The sequence below is a fragment of the Nyctibius grandis genome, chromosome 2 (assembly GCF_013368605.1).
Source record: "Nyctibius grandis isolate bNycGra1 chromosome 2, bNycGra1.pri, whole genome shotgun sequence".
Classification (NCBI taxonomy): Eukaryota; Metazoa; Chordata; class Aves; order Nyctibiiformes; family Nyctibiidae; genus Nyctibius; species Nyctibius grandis.
The window spans coordinates 21,667,010-21,685,810 of NC_090659.1; the positions used below are offsets into that span (position 1 = coordinate 21,667,010).

Here is an 18,801-nt window from a genome sequence, read left to right on the forward strand (position 1 = left end):
TAACATAACCCTTCGTGTATTAAGTTGTTACTTCAGTGCTGTAACTACTATATAACTAACAAAGATATGCTCATCTTTGCACTACCATCTTCTTCAGTAGCTTTTGTTTCCTCAGGGGCAATTCTTTGAATTTTAAAATATCAGAAATAATCTGGCTCCATCATGTACAATGTGCTTTCACATGTATTTCGTAATTGCTTAACCTGTTGGAGCTCACATCCTGCTAGTTTTTACTGGCCTTCTTAAGGCAGAGCTCCTAAAAGCATGAGGAGTTTCGGGTTCACACTACAATTCCATTTAGGATCAGGCATTTTTTTTTTGCAGTTCTGCTGCCTGTGCGTTTTCTGCACTTGATCTCACCACAGTTCTGACTGCTGTGATTCCATCAGCGCAGAACCATGTCCCTCTGCATGCAAGGAAGTTTAATGTGCCTGGAAGCATACGTACTGATCTGACTAGTGTAAACAGAAGAATTATCTTAGCTTTCTTCTCTCTTCTTCCTCCCCAAACAGGTTGTCTTGTGTATCTCTTTCTGTCTTGAAAAACAAACTCTTATTTTTCTTGGACTCTTTTGATTCTGGTTGTTACTTGACTATTTCATAGTTTGCTCATTCTTCTGTCAGGGATTTTTTTTTTAATGTTGACATCTTTTAAAAAATAACATTTTTTTTTTCCTTTTTCCTACCTTACTGATAAGCAGAGGGGATACCTCTGGTATGAATCCATGACTTTTCATGCAGTTTTGCTGGTATTTAGAATAGATAGTAAGACATTTTTATACCTACTGTCTTGCCAATGGCAACAGCTTTCTGTTTTTGTTACAATACTTTTCTTTTTTAATTTGTTAGTTGGAGATTTTTTACAAACTTAAAATTATGGGCAACTGAATTTTCTATGTCAAATGCAAATAAGCCCACAGCTCTTCCTGTTCTCTGTTTAGTATTATGACTCTGGTTTACTAGAAGCTGTGAGACAGCACACTAGTACTGCAGTTGCAGAAGTTTCTTTTTTATTCAGAACTAAGTACTGCCTGTTTCTTGCTTACATTTGGATGCCTCTGGATGCTTATCTTGCCTGTTAGCATTTGTTTTCTGAAACAACCAGGTCTCTCTCATTTTAGCTACTTATGGTCAAATTATTTCCTTAACAAATTCTCTTCACTGTGAAGTGTAATTCTGCTCTGGTTGTGTTTACACACAATTTAAACTGTTAATTTCAGTTTACTTGCAACTGTTTCAGTCTGAAATTCTGCTGATGGTATAATTAGCCTCAGATATATGCCTCACTCTCTGCAGCTTTCTTTACCTCATTCTACATAGATGCTCTTTGTTATTAGCATCAAACTCTGGTTTCTCAGTAGTGCAAAGGTAAAGGAAAATTTACTTTGAAATGTGATCCATTTACGTATGTTTTGTTTTGTGTAAAATTTTATGTAGCAGAGGAAATTGATAAAAACCTCAAAGCAACAGCATCATATTTGAATTTCTAGACTTGGAGAAGATAAATAAAGGAGTTAAGCTGTGTTCTGGTTTGTATAGAGATTATTTTATGCAAGTTTTACTTCTGTGTGTCTCTTCCCCATATAATGCATGGAGTGGCTACATTAAAATATCCAGAATCCATAGCTAAATCTTTTAAAAATGAACAGAGTGACCAAATATTTCTCTATATTTGTCTTCCCTGTGCCAGTAGGTCCCTTTTCTGCAGTGTATACATTTTGTACATATGTATCTTGAGTTATAACCTGAAACTACCTGGCCTACAGAAATCAAAGCAGGTTTCCTACTTTTCTTCAGTGAAGCCCTAAAACCTATTTAATGAATTACAGGAATGAAGTAACTTCTGCCTGTATCTTAGTAAATATTTCAAGTATTTAAATAAAACACAGAGTTCTACAAATAACTTAGGATAGAAGGAAGTTGAGTGAAGGTGGCCTTATTTTCTAATAAAAAGGAAAACAGACTTTTTAAAGAGCATTTTTTTGTAGTTTCAGATTGATTTTCTCTCTTTCAATCTTTTAAAACACTTTTGAATCATCAAGTCAGGAGTAAAATCAATATAGCACTGCAGACACAGACATTCATAACACAAATTTACAGCTTGGCTCATGTAACTTCACTTGCTCAAGATGTGTTCTCCAGTTGATTCTCAGATACGTATACACATTTTTAGTTCAGTTGCTATTTCAGCAGTTGTAGCTGGATAAAATCTGTTATGATAGAAATAAAATCACAAATGTGAACATATATATCTATACTTTGTGGTATTCTGTTACTAGTATTGAATAACCCAGAGTACAGGTTATTTTTGACCTCCACTTTTACAATCTTTGTAAATTTTGATACTATCTCTTTATTTATTTCTTCATTTGCTTTTAATCTTCCTCATTTTCCTTCATCTCTTCAAACCTTCCCTTGTATTTCCAGTGCTTCACCAGTTTCATAGAAGCTTTTCTGAAAGACCAAACAACAAGAGAATGGTAGAAGTCTTGCAGCTCTCGAGCTCTAGAAATCTTAGAATCATAGAATCGTAGAATTGTTTTGGTTGCAAAGGACCTTTAAGATTATCGAGTCCAACCATTAACCTAACATTACCAAGTCCACCACTAAATAATATCCCTAAGCACAACATCTACTCGTCTTTTAAATAGCTCCAGGGATGGTGACTCCACCACTGCCCTGGGCAGCCTGTTCCACTGCTTGATAACCCTTTCCATGAAGAAATGTTTCATAATATCCAATCTAAACCTCCCTTACAAATCTTATTCACATGAGTTTTGTTTATCAGGGAAATGCAAATTATTGCTCACTGCATTAAATCAAACCTATTGTGTGTTTCGTTATATAATGCTCACTGTCACATTGTTTTTCTTCAGATATATCAGCCTCGTACTCAAAAAATGATATATTAGTTTAAAAGACATTAGCCTTCTTAAATTATAACTTTTAATTTTTTTTTAAGTTTGCCCTAGAATTCCTAATGTTTCAGGAACAACAAGGCACATCTTCAAACATAGAGGGTAGATAGATACTTTGTTTTTTTAAAAGACAGTGAAAATTCTTGAATAATCACATGCTTCCAGAAGCTAGGACTTCACAGCAATTTAAATGTAATAAAAATTAGGAAAACGGATGTTGGTGAACTAGCTGTTATGTCATCACTCTTTAGATAAGTCCAATGTGGTGCTACAGCACGTTATGGGAAGGAAAGCTTTTGGGGCAAGAAACAGGAAGGCAGCAACTCTGAGAAGCATTTAAAGGTCATAAAGGACAAACAGCTTGGTGTGAGCTCCTGTTGTGATGCTGTGGCAAAAGGGGGTAATGGAAAATCCTTGTGCATATAAGCAGGGGAATAGTGAACAGGAATAGCAAGGATGAATAATTGTATTCTTTACACAGTATTAGTGAAATGGATATTGGATTTTTCTGTATAATTCTGTTGTCCACTTAAAAAAAAATAGCAAACTGGAGAAAGTACAGAAGAGAGCCGCAAAAATTACTGAAGGACTGGAAAGGCTTGTAATGAGAGATGAAAGAACACCATCTGTTTGGTTTATCAAAAAGAAGATTGGGAGGTGACTTGATTACTGTATGTGCATACTTCCAAGGGAAGAAAATACTGGGAACTAAAGGACTGTTTCAGAAGAAAAAACATATCAAGGACCAATGCTGTGAACTGAAACCACAAAAGCTCAAATTAGAATAATGCATACATTTATAACTAGGAGTTTGATTAACCAGAGGAACAAAATACTGAGGAAAGCAGTGGTTTCCTCCTCTTTTGATGTCTTCAGATCAAGGCTGTATGCCTTTATAGAAGATACGCTTTAGGCAAACAGAAGTTACTGAGCTCAGCACAGGAGTAACTGACTGAAGTTTAATGAACTGCAACATACAGGTTAGACCTATGATCTAACTTTCTGGCCTTTAAATCTATAAACTATGACTCAACGAAAGCCATAAGCCCCATGATCTGTGGAGGCTTTGGAGAATTTCAGCTTTAACTTACAAAGTCTTTAAGCTGCCTTTTTACTTGCATGAGCAGCACTGAAAATGTAAAGCAATATGTACTGATCCCTTGCCGTGAAAGAAGTCAACAGCTGGACTCTCTTTCTGAGGGTGACTGGGGTGGGGAAAAATAATAATCTCTCTCACATACATATTAAAGCTAGGGTATGCCTCAGAGAATCACCTCACATGAGTCTTTAGGCCAACTTTGCACCAGTTGTAACAAAATTAATACATTATATTCATCTGGGATGGGTTAGTAGAAAAAGAAAAAAAAAAGGAAAAAAGATAATAATTTGTATCTTTCCCAAATTATGAGTACTGGCTGTGCTCAGATCTCAGATGACTTCACTGGCCCTTCACGCCTTTCCAAATGTTGCTTAATGTATTTCTGATCTGCAGTATTTTCCTGTGTTCTGGCTTAGTTCTGTGCCTGTGAAGCCCTACCTTTCAGTTTTGAACTCTCTGTACCACCTGTATCTGTTGCATAGGCTGATATCAAGATTCCTGGGCCTCTATCCTAAAATATGCAACACTTAACTAACAGGAATGTGGGAATTGTTTCATGGTGTAGGGATGAGAAACCGATTTCTCAGCATGTAGAGAAGTGGTTTTGATGCATGCTGTCTTTCCTTGAGCACTCACAGCTCTGAAAGCTTTTCTCCTCTGTTCCTTCAAGTAGTAGAACTAACAAACTGGGTCCGCTGGATGAGATTCTCCTGCTGGGGCAGAAGGTAGTGATCCAGCAGGGCAGTTGGGCTCCAAAATGAGGGAATGGTGAGGTAACAGTAGTTTCTGAATCTTGGAAGACTGCAAGGTTGCATTTATGACTGTCTGTAAAGACTCAGTGCATGCTGTGTATCTCCCCTGCTTAGTACAGAAGACCTGGTAGGTTGTGGTTGTGGTGCCATGCAAAATTCCACCTAGCCAACCATAGCTCCAGAACTTCATGGAGGCATGTGAGGAGTTTGCCCCTTTCCTCATCTCACATATAACATAAAACTAAATGTCTGTCAGGCTAGTGAGTCTAAGCTGCTACAGCTCAGCAGCAAAGCATTTTGGTACTAGCATCGTGAGGGATACAATGCTGGCAGAGTTTGCTGAAGCGACTGTTACAAAGTGCCTTGTTCAGAGGGGATAAGCATTTTGAATGTGTCTGAAATATAGGCTGGTTTTCAGGGACGGCATGTTGAGGATTGCACCAGGATTATTGACTACACCCAGCTCCCCCTAGCACGCTCTTTAGAGGAGACAACATACTGACTGACACAAACTGAGATGCACATACTAAAATAAGTCAGGGCCTTAAGCCCTCAAATGATGTTGCTATCGAAAGTGTGTCTGTACCAACTATTTTTGCAGAAAGTTTTCTTCAACGGTTAGCAGCATAGAGTGGTAGGCTTGTAGCAGGATAGTAACACTTACTAAATTATCTGGATGTTTTTGAGAAATGCTGTACCTCCTGAACCATATCTATAAGAATAAAGAAGGAAGTTTGTGTATGAAATATCAGGGTAGTGCAAGCTGGGTATGACTAGTGAATCCATCTGTCATCATTGCAGCTGAACACAAGCAAGCAAGTGAAATAAGAGGTATTTGCACTGCAGGTTAACTGAGACAAGCAAACAAGCAATGCTGAGAAGGATTCAGCATTGTGTGCTGCTCTTCCACGTGTGTATTTAGAGTCAGACATCCTGTGTCTTTTATTAGTTTCATATGCTTTTTCTGAGATTTTAATACTCTAAAACATTTATAGCTTCCCAACTTTTGCTGACTTGCACACCAAGACATGGTGTACTAAAAGCAGTTCACTAACGTTCCCCAGAGCAGACAAAGGGAAAAAGGAATACTGTAGTTATTGTAGGCATTCCAGTTGTCTGCTAACAACTGGATAATTCTTACATGATTAGTTATAAGCCTAATGTAAGTTACACAAGGAATGTTGAATACATTGTGTCAGGCTTTCTCCACTCTGGTTGATGTTTCAAGGGCACCGTTTCAGTCAGCTAGGAAGTAAATGCCAGTGCGTACTTTTCCTCTCAATGAAGAACCTCTTCCCTACATACATTTTGTACGATGTTAAAAGAAGGGAATAGAAAATTGTACATCTGGAAAGATCTCTTTTACACTATGTTTTAAAGAAATTTTTCTAGTAGTACGTATGCAAAAGACAAATGTTGATAGGAATTTTTGTTTAATTAATTTAAAAATATTTTATAGGAGAACTGTTATTGAAAGATAATGGTTTAACATGACGATCCTGTTACCACTGTTTGTTAGTGTTATTTTAAACTTAAGAAACCTAGAAAATATTATTATTTTGGATGTACCAAAGTGGAAAAGAGGACAGACTGCTGGCACCCCATTAAAAAAACTTTTTTCATTGGTAATTAACAGTAAAATATACCAAAGACAGTAGAGTGTCTCAGACTGCAAAAGCTATTATTGTCCTTTCTGCCTAGTGTTCTGTTGAGTTTCTTCTCTAAGAAAAGTTTGGAAGCATCACTTACAGGAGCAAAGGAGAATTTGGGCAAATGTTAGCAAATGACTGAGTTTGGATGACAGGAGTGATAATAGAGACAATTTACCCTCTCCAGCACCGACAGGATTCTGGATGCAGTTAGGACACAGAACAAACTGTCTAAATGGGAAGGAAATTTGGGCAGCTTGTGCAAGCTTGGAACTCTAGAACAGAGGATAACAGCAGAACTGACTGCTTTCCTACCACAGCAAGAGCATTAACAGGGCAAACCAAGTCAGCCCACAAACTTTCAACTTAATATGTGCATAGGAACTTGGTCTCTTTATATATAATTCGCAATTTTTCCACGTAAGGCATTTGTATTTTATCATTCAACTGGTGCCACTCATTTGCTAAAAAGAAGATGAGCGTTCTCAAATACTTAAGCCTGTAACCTGCATGTGTATATGACGCTGCAGTGTAATAAGGAGAAGGGAGAGTATGTTTAACTGTTTTGTTTCTTCTCTCTTACTTGGAATCAGTTTTGACTGCACATACCAAGGAAGGACAGGGAAATGTTTTCATACATCTCTTTGCATGCAGTATTTCACTTTGCAGAATAGTTTTAGTCACAATCTCACTTTTGCAGTGTTCTTTCTGGCTTAGCAATAATAAAGATGGTCAGTACGCACCAGGCTTACGGGTCTGACTCCTCGTTTTCCACTAACTCATCTCCAGGCCTGCTTCTGAACTTGTCATGAGAGAAGTCCACCAAAGGCATTTGCAACTCCTCCTCATGCTGGCCCTGTTGGTCAATCCTGGATTCCCAGCTTCAAGGACTACCTTAAAACTGTGCGTGCTATTATGCAAGCATCTCTTTTATTTGCGCCCTACAGTGCTTTTACCTCTTTTTTTTGTTCGAGAAGTTGGTGTCACCCTCATTCAGAATTAAGGGATAGAAGTTGTGGCATTCTCAGTCCTGTGTCTCACAAAAGCTGTAGCCTTGTTATGCTCACAAGAGACTATCCAAGATACTCACATGCTCTTTTAGTCAGCAATGTGCTGTGTGGGACCCAGATGCTTTGCAGATTACACAAGAATAAGAGTAGAACATGTGTGACTTTATAGTATAGAGGAGGTAAGATGAAAATAACCAACTGAAAGGGCAAAAATATGCAGAGTGTTTGGGGGATGGGCATTAAAGTGTTATCCAGACATGAACTTGTGGTATCTGTGTTTCCACCCTGTAAAACAGTCCAGCAGGGACACGGAGTGCAGCTTATCACACATGTGCTGTCTCTAGAGGAATGCACTAACTTGAGGCAGGCGCGTGCCTCCGAACAAGCTGGATGGGAGGGAAGGTAGAAGCGGGTGACCGAGTGCACAGTGCTTTGGTCTAAATGTGCCCTTTGAGAATAGTTTTCATCTCCTACACTACACCTGAAATTTGACATTGCACCCAAGCTGTCATGTAGAGCATACATGACTCATTCGCTGTGTCAAGAGCTCCCAATTTTAATGCTGTTTCGTATCTTTTGTAGTGACAGATGAGACATACATTCTTAAAACAGCACATGGTGCAGCAGTGTGCAGTTTGCATGCTGATGTATATTAATTTACAAAGTGATTCTGCAACAAAACAATGCCATATTTTGCTAATGTCAAAAGTTGGGATCTTTGGGAAAGAGATTAAAAAAAGAGTAGCTTTTACCTTAGAGAAAATAAAGGCGTGAGAGGTGAAGCTGTGGAAAAAACCATGATGATCTTTTTTTCTCAGTCCACTATGCAAGCAGCATGCAAACCACAGAATTTTGTGACTGTTTTCTTTCAAAAGAGATGAAAGATGGAGTGGAAAGCAAAGATGGATTTCATAGTTGCACCCCCAGGGATGGACAATTCTGGCTTCCATAAAGCTAACCATAATTTCACAGAAATGCTTGGAGAATCCTGTTTGGCAGTCATGTGCAATATGAGTGAACAAATGCACAAATTCTTTATCCAAAATAGCAAGACTCATTTTCTTTACCATGACATTTATTCTGTTTATGAGAGTAAGAAAATACAAATCCGTAAAATATAAACAGGCTATTTTTTCTTGACTAGTGCTTGCAGTCAAACTGTGTTGCATGATATACTAGGCTAAGAAAAGGGGTTAACAGAGAAGGCATGCTTTGTAGAAATGGTACTCTGTGCTGTGAGAAAAAAAAATCTTCTGTTTGTCCATAGACAGCCATATTCTCCTATGTTCTCATTCACAGGTTGCTGTGTTTCAGCTCTGTGAGGATATTAATATACGGATAAGTGTGGGCTGGATTTGAATGAAGCCATTTACTCTCTGCCTCATTATAGCTTTTACTGAATCTACTCAACTACATTGTAGCAGTGCTTCAGGAAGGGAGCCTCTGTAAGATGACCAGGCAATATAGTAATACATTTCTAGAACAGAAAAACGTCTTTGAGTCTGATAAGGGAAACATGGAGTTTGGCTAAAAAATAAACAGTGATGCATTTGAAATGGACATCTTGGACATGGATATGGACTCTAATTGCAGTGCCTCCTCCTGTAGAACTCTTTATAAATGATACCTCCATTTTACTAAAATATCTGCTAGTAGACACATTGCAAAAGTCAGGATCTCAGTAACCTCAGTTACACCCTTCCAAAGAAGAGCAGTGGAAAAGATAGAGAAATCTGCTCAGAGTATATAATCATGTTGATCAAAACTAGTGTTCAGTTTTCATTTCCAACCATCACCCAGTTAGGGAAAAATGGAAAATTGGAATTCCAGGATAAAAACTGTCTCACAGGTCATTCTTAAGAATATTTCAATAAAAGTTTGTGGAGCAGTGGAGAGAGGACAATCACTTTCAAATGTTAAACATTGATACAGGGCAAACAAATCAGAAATTTGCTATCATAAGTAAATCCAAGTTACAACAAAGATTGGAAGTGGCTGGAATAGAAAAATAGACCTGTGATCATGTTCCACATAATTGGATAAAGAAAAGCACTATGCCAAAAATGGGAGGGTAAACATTTAGAAAGAACCTTAAAGCTCTGCTTTTCATCTCTAATTCCTGTAGTAGATAAACACAATGTCAATAAGTTCTGGAAAATGTTAAAAGCTGTACTAAGATGGTTGGCCTGCTTTTCAGGAAGCTATCATCAGAGCCTTTCAAGACGCTTGGCAATTCAGAAGTGGGGTTGAGGTTTCTTTTTAGCTATAGCAGCTATTGAGACATTTTCTTGACTCATCTTCTGAAAAAAGCTTGAACAGAAGAATGTATAAACTTTGAAAATTATCTAACTCACTCATAAAAAGAAGGATCAATTTCAAAATTATTTTAAAATTGTTTGGGGGAGGGAAACAAGTCACATTCAGGTAAGGAAGGAAAATAGATGCTGACATGAAAAGTAAAGGGGAAGATGGGAAAAGCAGACCCATGCTGCAATACTTACACCTGTAAAGGAAAACTGTGTTAAAACTTTCCATAGCAATATACAGCTGTTCATCAGAATTATAGATGGCTATGGCAAATGCTAGAGAAGGTGCAATTAAACAGACAAATTTCAACATATGTGCTGGACTCACTGAAAGAGTAGGTATTTGAAAGAAATGGTGCTAAGACATACAGCAACAGTGAAATTTAGCATGGGTTGTAGTAAAATTTCCCATCACCATGTGGTGACTGCTCACTTTTTTGAAACCTCAGGAGGCTGGGAGAGGAGTAGCTGGAGAGCAGCCTGGCAGAAAGGGATGTGGGGGTGCTGGTTGATGCTAAGCTGAGTATGGCCCTGGCAGCCAAAAGGGCAAATCATATCCTGGGGTGCATCAAACACAGCATAACCAGTCGGTCAAAAGAGGTGATTATCCCACTGCATTTAGCATTGATGCGGCCTCACCTGGAGTACCATGTGCAGTTCTGGGCCCCACTATTTAAGAAGGATGTTAAGGTCTTTGAATGCATCCAGAGGAGGGCAACAAAGCTGGTGAAAGGCCTTCAAGGCGTGTCCTGTGAGGAGTGGCTGAGGAGTCTGGGTTTGTCTAGTTTGGAAAAAAAGGAGGATGAGGGGCGACCTCATTGCTCTCTACAGCTTCCTGAGGAGGGGAAGTGGAGAGGGAGGTGCTGAGCTCTTCTCCATGGTACCCAGTGACAGGACACATGGGAATGGTTCAAAGCTGCATCAGGGGAGGTTCAGACTGGACATGACGAAGCATTTCTTTACCGAGACGGTGGTCAAGCACTGGAACAGAGGTGGTCGATGTTCCAGCCTGTCAGTGTTTAAAAGGCATTTGGACAATGCCCTTTACTAACATGCTTTAACTTTTGGTCAGCCCTGAAGTGGTCAGGCAGTTGGACTAGATGAGCATTGTAGGTCCCTTCCAACTGAACTAAACCTATTCTATTCTATTCTATTCTATTCTATTCTATTCTATTCTATTCTATTCTATTCTATTCTATTCAGCTTGTTGTCAGTTTTCCAGTTTTTCAGCTTGCTTCTGGAAGTTGTAGTCAATGGGGCAATATAATATATAATACCTCCTGCAGTGACAAATGTATATTTACACATAAGATTGTTTTACTTCCAATCTAAAATATCCCCAATACCACACTGTGTGAAACTACAGTTGTCTCAGTTCCAGGTGTTGTGAAGGCACAGCTGGAAAGTAAAGTTTACCATGAGAGACATTGCTATACTTACTGAAGTCTCCTTTGTTTCTTGCAGCTCTAAAAACACTGTTTTGTTAATACATCGTCACATCTGTACAAACACACACAGAGTACATACACAGAGATTACAGTGCTGTAATAGTGTTCTTTTAATCATTATCACTAATAATAATATGAAGTACATCCTCATGCAGAGAAATGGGTTTTCTTTTGTTAGAGATGAGAACATCTTCACATTGGATCCAGTTTTATTTCTTATTCTCCCCTTTCATAAAAGAAAAAAAAAAACAAAGTTGAGCAATATGTAGTTATCAATATCCATAGGGTTTGAATGGATTACATTTTCTTCTGTGATACATATAGAAAACAAAAACCAATAAATATTGTAATTAATAGGGGTTTTTTTTGGTATGTGTGTTAACTCAGCTGGAACATCTCTGTAAGACTTCCTGGTCTACTCAGCAGCATTTTGTTTCTCATCCTTCATTAACTGATGTCTGGAACCTGTCGGTTTCATCTTTTCTCTAGAACAAACACACATAGTTTATACATAGATTTTAACATTTTCTTAATGCTTAAAGGAAAGGTGTTAATATCACTCACAGTGATGCATTTATATAGTTAACATTTCAGAATAATTAAATATAGTGGTTAAGCTTTGGTTATTAGATGGTATGAATATTCTTTAATAATTAAGAAGGCTATTTTCCTTCAGTGTTGCTTATATTCTGGTTCAGTCATAACATTTTACTATTCATTATTCTCTCTCTTAAGTTTCATATATATGTGCTTAACCCACATTTCTCTCAACAATTAACTACTTAAGAACTGGTAGCACTTGATTGGTTTCCTCCCTGTTTCAAACCTTATTTACCTTCTTGGTAGCCTAAGACTCTTTCTGTTATTGATATGTGCTGTTCTTATATGTTTGCTTGAAAGAACACTAGTGATATCAATAATTACATTACTAGGTCTAGATGCTTTACGTTGTTATATTTTTGCAGTTTTTCAAAACTTAATTCTGATTGATAAAATCACTTAACTCTTAGGAATAATTGGTTACATTCACCTCTTACCTAAGCCTGGAGTGCTTATTTTACATTTACTGCTTTTCTTTCTTCCTTAATTTGAGACTTTTGCTACATCCCTGGACAACTCCAGTCATTCTGCTTTTACAGCAGGTGCTGGCTATTTATGCTACAGCTTTTTTTTTTCTGCTTTATAACTGAGCTTTCATGCCTACTATCTCCTCACAGTTTTGTGATTAACCTTTGCAGCAGGACAGCATGCATTAGTAATCACCCTTCTCACAGCTCATCTGATTTCTCCTATTTGAATATTCAGTGTCTCCCTTTTTGCTTGCTAAACCTAAGTACCTAATTTTCTTTCTACATTCTCTTCGTCAGAGCAGATCACCTTAATTGCATCAGGTACAGCCTGGATGTGATATTTTAATTTTTGCATTATATCGATGGATGTGTTAGCATCCAGCAGGATACCAGGGCTCTTTATTTCCCAATCAGCTTGCCAATTACAAATTTACTTTAGTTCTTTTTTGCTTTGCTACCTACTTCTGCTACTTTCAAGGGTATTGGGGAGTCACACTGGCAAAGGTATCAGTTAATAGGAATGCTAATTCACACTGTTCACAGTTTTCCACATCTAGATTCTTTATGTGAGGGTTTTGGTCTTACTGCTCCTTTATGTTTTACAGCCTCTTGATCAGGTCTGGAGATGGTTTTATTCCCAGTAGGTGCGTACAAACACACATATGTACACAGAGCCCAACAATGACAGATCAACATGGACAGCAGAACAGTGCTGTTACAGGCACCGCACACACACTAATAGCACTCACACAAGCATGAACAATGTGAATGGCCTGGTCCTACTTTTCCTTGCCAGTGAGTCAGTCTCAAAGCTTGCTAGTAGATTTTATACTCCTGCACACACCTCCTCACACGGATTCCTCGCTGGTGGCTTTTGTATTCTTCAGCTCCGATCCTGCAAACAAGATGCCAGATGCCAGGTAGCACCTGTACGTTATTCATTGGGCACTGGGACATGACCATTAGCCTTAACCAGCCATATAACAATCTCAGCTGTCTGGTTAAAAATGCTGTGGCATTCTGCATCCACCTGTGCTATGGGACATGCTGCATTACTAAATAACTGCATTAACAGTTGTTATGTCCCCAGACCAACCAGGAATGCTCAGGTACTCCTTTTCTCCTTTAGACACATTCTGCTTATTCCCCGCCAAATGGCAACTCTCACAGTGACACTGGGCTCCCACACAGTTTCTCTTAATATACACAGGAGGAGGAATGCTTATCATCGTCTATACAGTACTTTGGCTTCTTCAGGTAAAAAGGCAGTATGTCACTCAGGGCTCAGATTCTGTTTGGCCACATGGGCCATCTCTCCTTTGGCTTACTTAGGGCATCTTAATATCAGCTAGCTCAAACCTCAAAAATAGAAGCTCCCAGATGAGTCCCCAGTTACCTCATGGGTAACTCTTCCCTCTTTAGATTCCAGGCATGAGATGTAACTGATTTAAGAGACTAGTGTTTGTTGGTTCAGCAACACACTACTAAAAACCTAATAATTCAATGATCAATAATTAATAAACACATCATTATTAAATTACAGTTATATAATTTTGCACTTGATTACACACAACAAAGCTATTGCTTATTACTCTTCAGTCTCACAAATCACTTGCAGCTACTTTTGAATTAGAATTCTATCACCTTTCCCTCCCCATACCACTTAGTACTAGAGTGCAACTCTATCCCTCTTTACTCTGTCCTCCTACACCACACAGCATCCTTGCCTTTGAATTGTTTTAATCACCCTCTCAATTTCCTAGACAGCCTGTAGCTAGTTACAAGGACTGGTGTTCCAGGGGGACCTCTTGCTTACAATCTACCATCATGAGACGAGATCTCTTCTTAAATAATGAAATAATTACCAATTTTAAACAACAAAGGAACAATGTTATCTTACAGTCTGGGTACTACTCTAGTTTTATAGACACCTAACGACCACACTGTACATCATAACCTATTCCTGGTGGAATAGTGAAGTTAGAGGTAACGGGGTGTTTCTGTAGCAGTGCACTAGCCTGCAGTAACCTTTAAAAATGAAGGAAGCAGCAAATAGAAGGCTAACGAATAAGGTGCCTGGAAGGAGCTTGTTACTGAAAGAGACTCTTTTAGGTCTTGTGGCAGGACATTTGAGAAGTTTAAGGCATTGTTTCCAATTCCACTAATCATCTCTTTTTATAGAAGAATGTAAAAGTCATTAAAATTGCTAGCAACTCAGTCCATGTCCGAAGATGGTCTTTGTACCCTCATTACTGTGTGTTAATTTTTCTTCTCCCTTGGTACCCTTGAAGTGAGAAAGTTAACTTTATTTTGTGTGCATCAGACTGCAGCAGAAAGAGAGCAAGCACTAGTGTTAGGTCACACAGAATATCTGTAATGAAGCCGTGAATTCCACTGATGTTCCCCACTCCCAGATCCATTCTTTACTCATGAGATCATGCTTCAGCAATAGTAATCTGTACTGTATGGCTTCCTCCCACCAAATTGTATACATTTGTATTTAAAACTCTATAGTAGATGTGCCAGTTCATTTAAGTGCCTGTTTTTCCCCATATGGATCTAATTTGCATTAGGAAGATAAATGGAAAATTTAAATACTCAGGAAGGCTGATGCTAGTTGAGATGCACTACATATTGCATTTCTTTTCCCTCCTCACTAAATCCTTTTTCTGTGGTTGTATCTTCAGACCTTTAAACTCAGAACTTAATGTAGAGAGTTTATTGGTTTCCAGGTAGTGGTCTGAGGCTCAAACCACTGCAGGTGTGTGGCTAAGAGGTGTTAATTGGGTGATGGATGCACAAAAATTGGGAACACAACAGTTAAATCAAATTAAAGCAAGACTCCAGCTGAACACAGTGGACTTTGGATCAAACCCTGTGGGGAGTTAGGAGGTAATACCCATTGCAACAAATCTGAAAACCCCTTTGCTTCTCTGATTTTCCTATTCACAGATGTACCAAATGAGTTTTCTTTTCCTAATATAGTCATGTTCTGCCAAACTGCAACTTTCAGTAAAAAAAAGTCGGAACTATTAATGATGTCTGAACTGTTATTGAGAATAATTAACGTTAAAGAGAATAGTAACTTCTTATTAGCAGAAAATATATGTGTACCTGAGCAATATTTAACTTTAAAACATTTCTGGAGGTTATCCATGAAGACATTTGTTTAAAAACTACCTACCAAGGTGGTTTTGGAAGTCAGTGAAACAGGTAATAATATTACATATGGAGGCCAGAAGTTGACCAGTTTGGGTATGACTAGCTATGTACACTCAAATTATTACCAAACCAATTAATTTTCTTGTTTCCCATTCTGCTATTATTTTGGAGAGTACTTTCATTTACCTACACTCCAAAGGAGGCATTTCCTTCCCTTTACCAATACGAGCTGGTACCTAGCTGTTCAGAAACAAGGTGACTGCCTTGTGAAGTGTGGTAAAAACAGAATTTTGGAGACCTAGTCATGCTGACTTGTCCAGGTTTCACAGGGAATCCTAACATGAAGGTGAAATAAATCCTGAGGGAAGAGATTGAGTGGGAAAGTAGAACAGCTGACTTCTGTTGCTGCCTAAGGCTGAGATACAAACACATCTGTTAAATCATGAAAGGCAATGTTATGGACAATTTTGAAATCTTCAGTAATAAATCAGCAGTGTGGTTTATGCTTTCAGAATATGAAATTGAAAGATCGTTTTTCCTGAGAATGAAGTGTGTCCTAGCCAAGAGGAATGCAGGATTGACATGCAGTGGCTACAAGGTAATGTATATAAGCATGTATGTGTGTCCCCAAGTACTCAACAAGTGACAAGGTTTTTTTATGTATGTGTGCCTGAAAGCAAAGTCTGTGATGGAAAGAATCAGAACAGATGCAAAAAATGCCACTGCTGATTGCAGATTCCCTTAGTAATGCAAGTCTAGACTCTCTCACAGTGCATTGGAGTTTGCTTTGTGGCACATTCCCACATCCTGATCCCTGATCTTCCAGATTGGGGAATTGGCTGGAGCACACCCATGAAGGTGCAAGGAGAGTGCACAACCAGGTCTTATTGCCCTATGGAACTGGAGGCAGGTGAGGCAGCAACCCAGACACAGGAACTTGGAAGTCTTCCTCCATTCCTCTGCCTCCGTGTTACTGTGCTCCAGCTAAGCAGCCACTCAGTTGCACAAGTCACCTCATTGGCCTGATCAGAATTACCTCAATGTTAATGAGACCATAATGTCACCCTAAACAATCATTAATATCAACTCAGGGTTGAATTGTACTAAACCAACAAGTTTGTTTATAAATCTTATCACTTGTATTAATTTTCTATTTATTACATGAAATCAGAAGCCACAGCAAATGCTGAGATTCTATAATAATACCTGCCATTCAGGTAGTTCTTATTTTCAGCTTTACAGTGTGCATTTGCTGCTCTTCGAGCTACACAGTATAATTCTATCACTTAAGCATCAGGAGAGAAGGGTACTTCACATGCAGTCTTGTGAGGATTCATTTTGTTGGAGTCATTCAAAAACAAAAAGGAAAGCATGCAAGAGAAGCAGAGCTCTTCTAAGGAATGTGTTCAAGGTCCAGATATATATCTGTCTGTTTACACTGCTATCTACTTGGTTAGACTGATAATTCTTCATTAAATGGACCTCTGTTTGTTCAGCTGCTTCCCAGCAAAAAATGATTCTGTCCCAAAGCTGAATCAGAAATCAGGTAAAAGGGTAGAGCTTGTAGTGGTGGTATCTCTCTCTGTTTTTTATTTTCCCTGTTTACGACTGCTAATCAGGGAGATCACCTTCTTTCTTCTTTTGCTCACTATTAAAAGTTTACCTAGTGAAACATTTAAGGATGCATTCATCTAGAGAGATGTTGGCCTAAATTTATTCTCTTTGACTGTACTTAGAGTCAGGACCTAAGAATTTTGAAAATATCACCTGAGTAGCTGAAGTGCAGCAAAAACTCATAAATCAAATAGTATGGAAATTAGTAGGATCTGCTGAGAGACCTTAAATAAGTTTTGCTTGCTCCTGTACTTTTGCTAAACATACTAATCACATGGTGATTGGAGAGGAGGAAGGAAGGTTATACAGGAGGAGCCTATTTATAGGTGACGGTTTAGTAGGTTGTTCAGGAGTACTAAATACAGTGGAAATTAATTTCTTTCCATTGCACACAAAGTCAAACAAATACAGAAATTAAGCTGAAGGACATGAATATGCCTTGCTGTTTGGACTAGAAAATTGGTAGGAGCACAAATGATTTCTAAACACCAGCACTACATTAAATAAATCTTACTTTCTGGAAGAGTCCCCAGGTTACAATTTCCCCCCCTCCCTTTAGCTGACATTGTGAATTTTTACAGTGTAACACTGAAGTTATCACTTCAGTGATAGGATTAGGAATCGTATATGGGGATTCAGGAATCTGGTCTCAAGACCCTGGGCTTGGTCACATGTCAAAAAAATGTCATCTGAACTTGACTGTAGAACTTAAAACTCATTTCTAGTGCATTTACATATACAGCAGTTAATCTTTATAAATGTGATGCATTAATGTCCACTGGATTTTTAAAGTGTCTGTTTTTCATCAGAATAATAACTCATTAAAATGTAAATGTTTATATATACCTCTGTGTGCGTGTGAGTAATTTAAAAAAGCAACTTCCAGATTTTTTTGATTAGCGAACAAGAATTCTGACTGTATCTACAAGAAATCTATATCAAAGAGAGTTTAAAGTATTAACTAGAAAGCAGTCAAGATAGATAGTCCCAAAGAGTGTGTGCTTTGATACTGGATTAATCATGCTGGCAGTAAACACTAAAACTACGTTTACTGTGTTTTAATCTTACTTAATTTATAAATTAACCGCACTTCTGAAGCCTTAACAGACTATGCAGTATTCAAGTGTTATAAGGGTGTATTGCTTTATAACCTCATTGAAACTGGGTGGTCAGCTGACTTGCAGCCTCATCTGTTGCCATGAGATATTGATTGTGTTTTCTTCTCATGCCAGGTGATCCATTGCAGTGGCTATTTGAAGATACGACAGTATATGTTAGATATGTCTTTGTATGATTCCTGTTACCAAATCGTTGGACTGGTGGCTGTAGGTCAATCTTTACCTCCCAGTGCAATCACTGAGATCAAACTTCACAGCAACATGTTTATGTTCAGAGCGAGTTTGGACTTAAAATTAATATTCCTAGATTCCAGGTAAGCAACTGTTTCATTTCTAGTACAAAATGTTTTCAAAGTCCATGTTATCATAAGCTACAGTGGTTTCCAAGCAGATCAATATATCCATGAAAAAAAAAAAAGCAGTCCAAAATAGATCTGGAACACAAAGACCATAGGGGTCTTCAAAGCCCTTCTGGTAGCTGGATAGATCATACTTTGTCTTGAATGCCAACATATAAGAGTCTGTACAATTTAACCTATAGTTACCTACAGCTTCAGAGCCAACTAAAACCTCCTTGCTGTGAGTAATAATCAGATAAGCAGTAGTACATTTTTTACCTTAAAGGACATAAATTTTAACATACAAAGCTAGCAAAA

The 18,801-nt window shown here is 38.2% G+C and overlaps 1 protein-coding gene across 3 annotated transcripts in view; it reads left to right on the plus strand.

The window, feature by feature from the left end:
* SIM2 (SIM bHLH transcription factor 2) overlaps positions 1–18,801 on the plus strand; it is a 64,361-nt gene that overhangs the window by 22,116 nt on the left and 23,444 nt on the right. For all 3 annotated transcript variants that reach the window (XM_068425304.1, XM_068425302.1, XM_068425303.1), the window contains exons 6-7: positions 15,926–16,011; positions 18,260–18,459. In XM_068425304.1, coding sequence (XP_068281405.1) covers positions 15,926–16,011; positions 18,260–18,459 — 286 coding nt within the window. The remainder of the gene's footprint in view (positions 1–15,925; positions 16,012–18,259; positions 18,460–18,801) is intronic.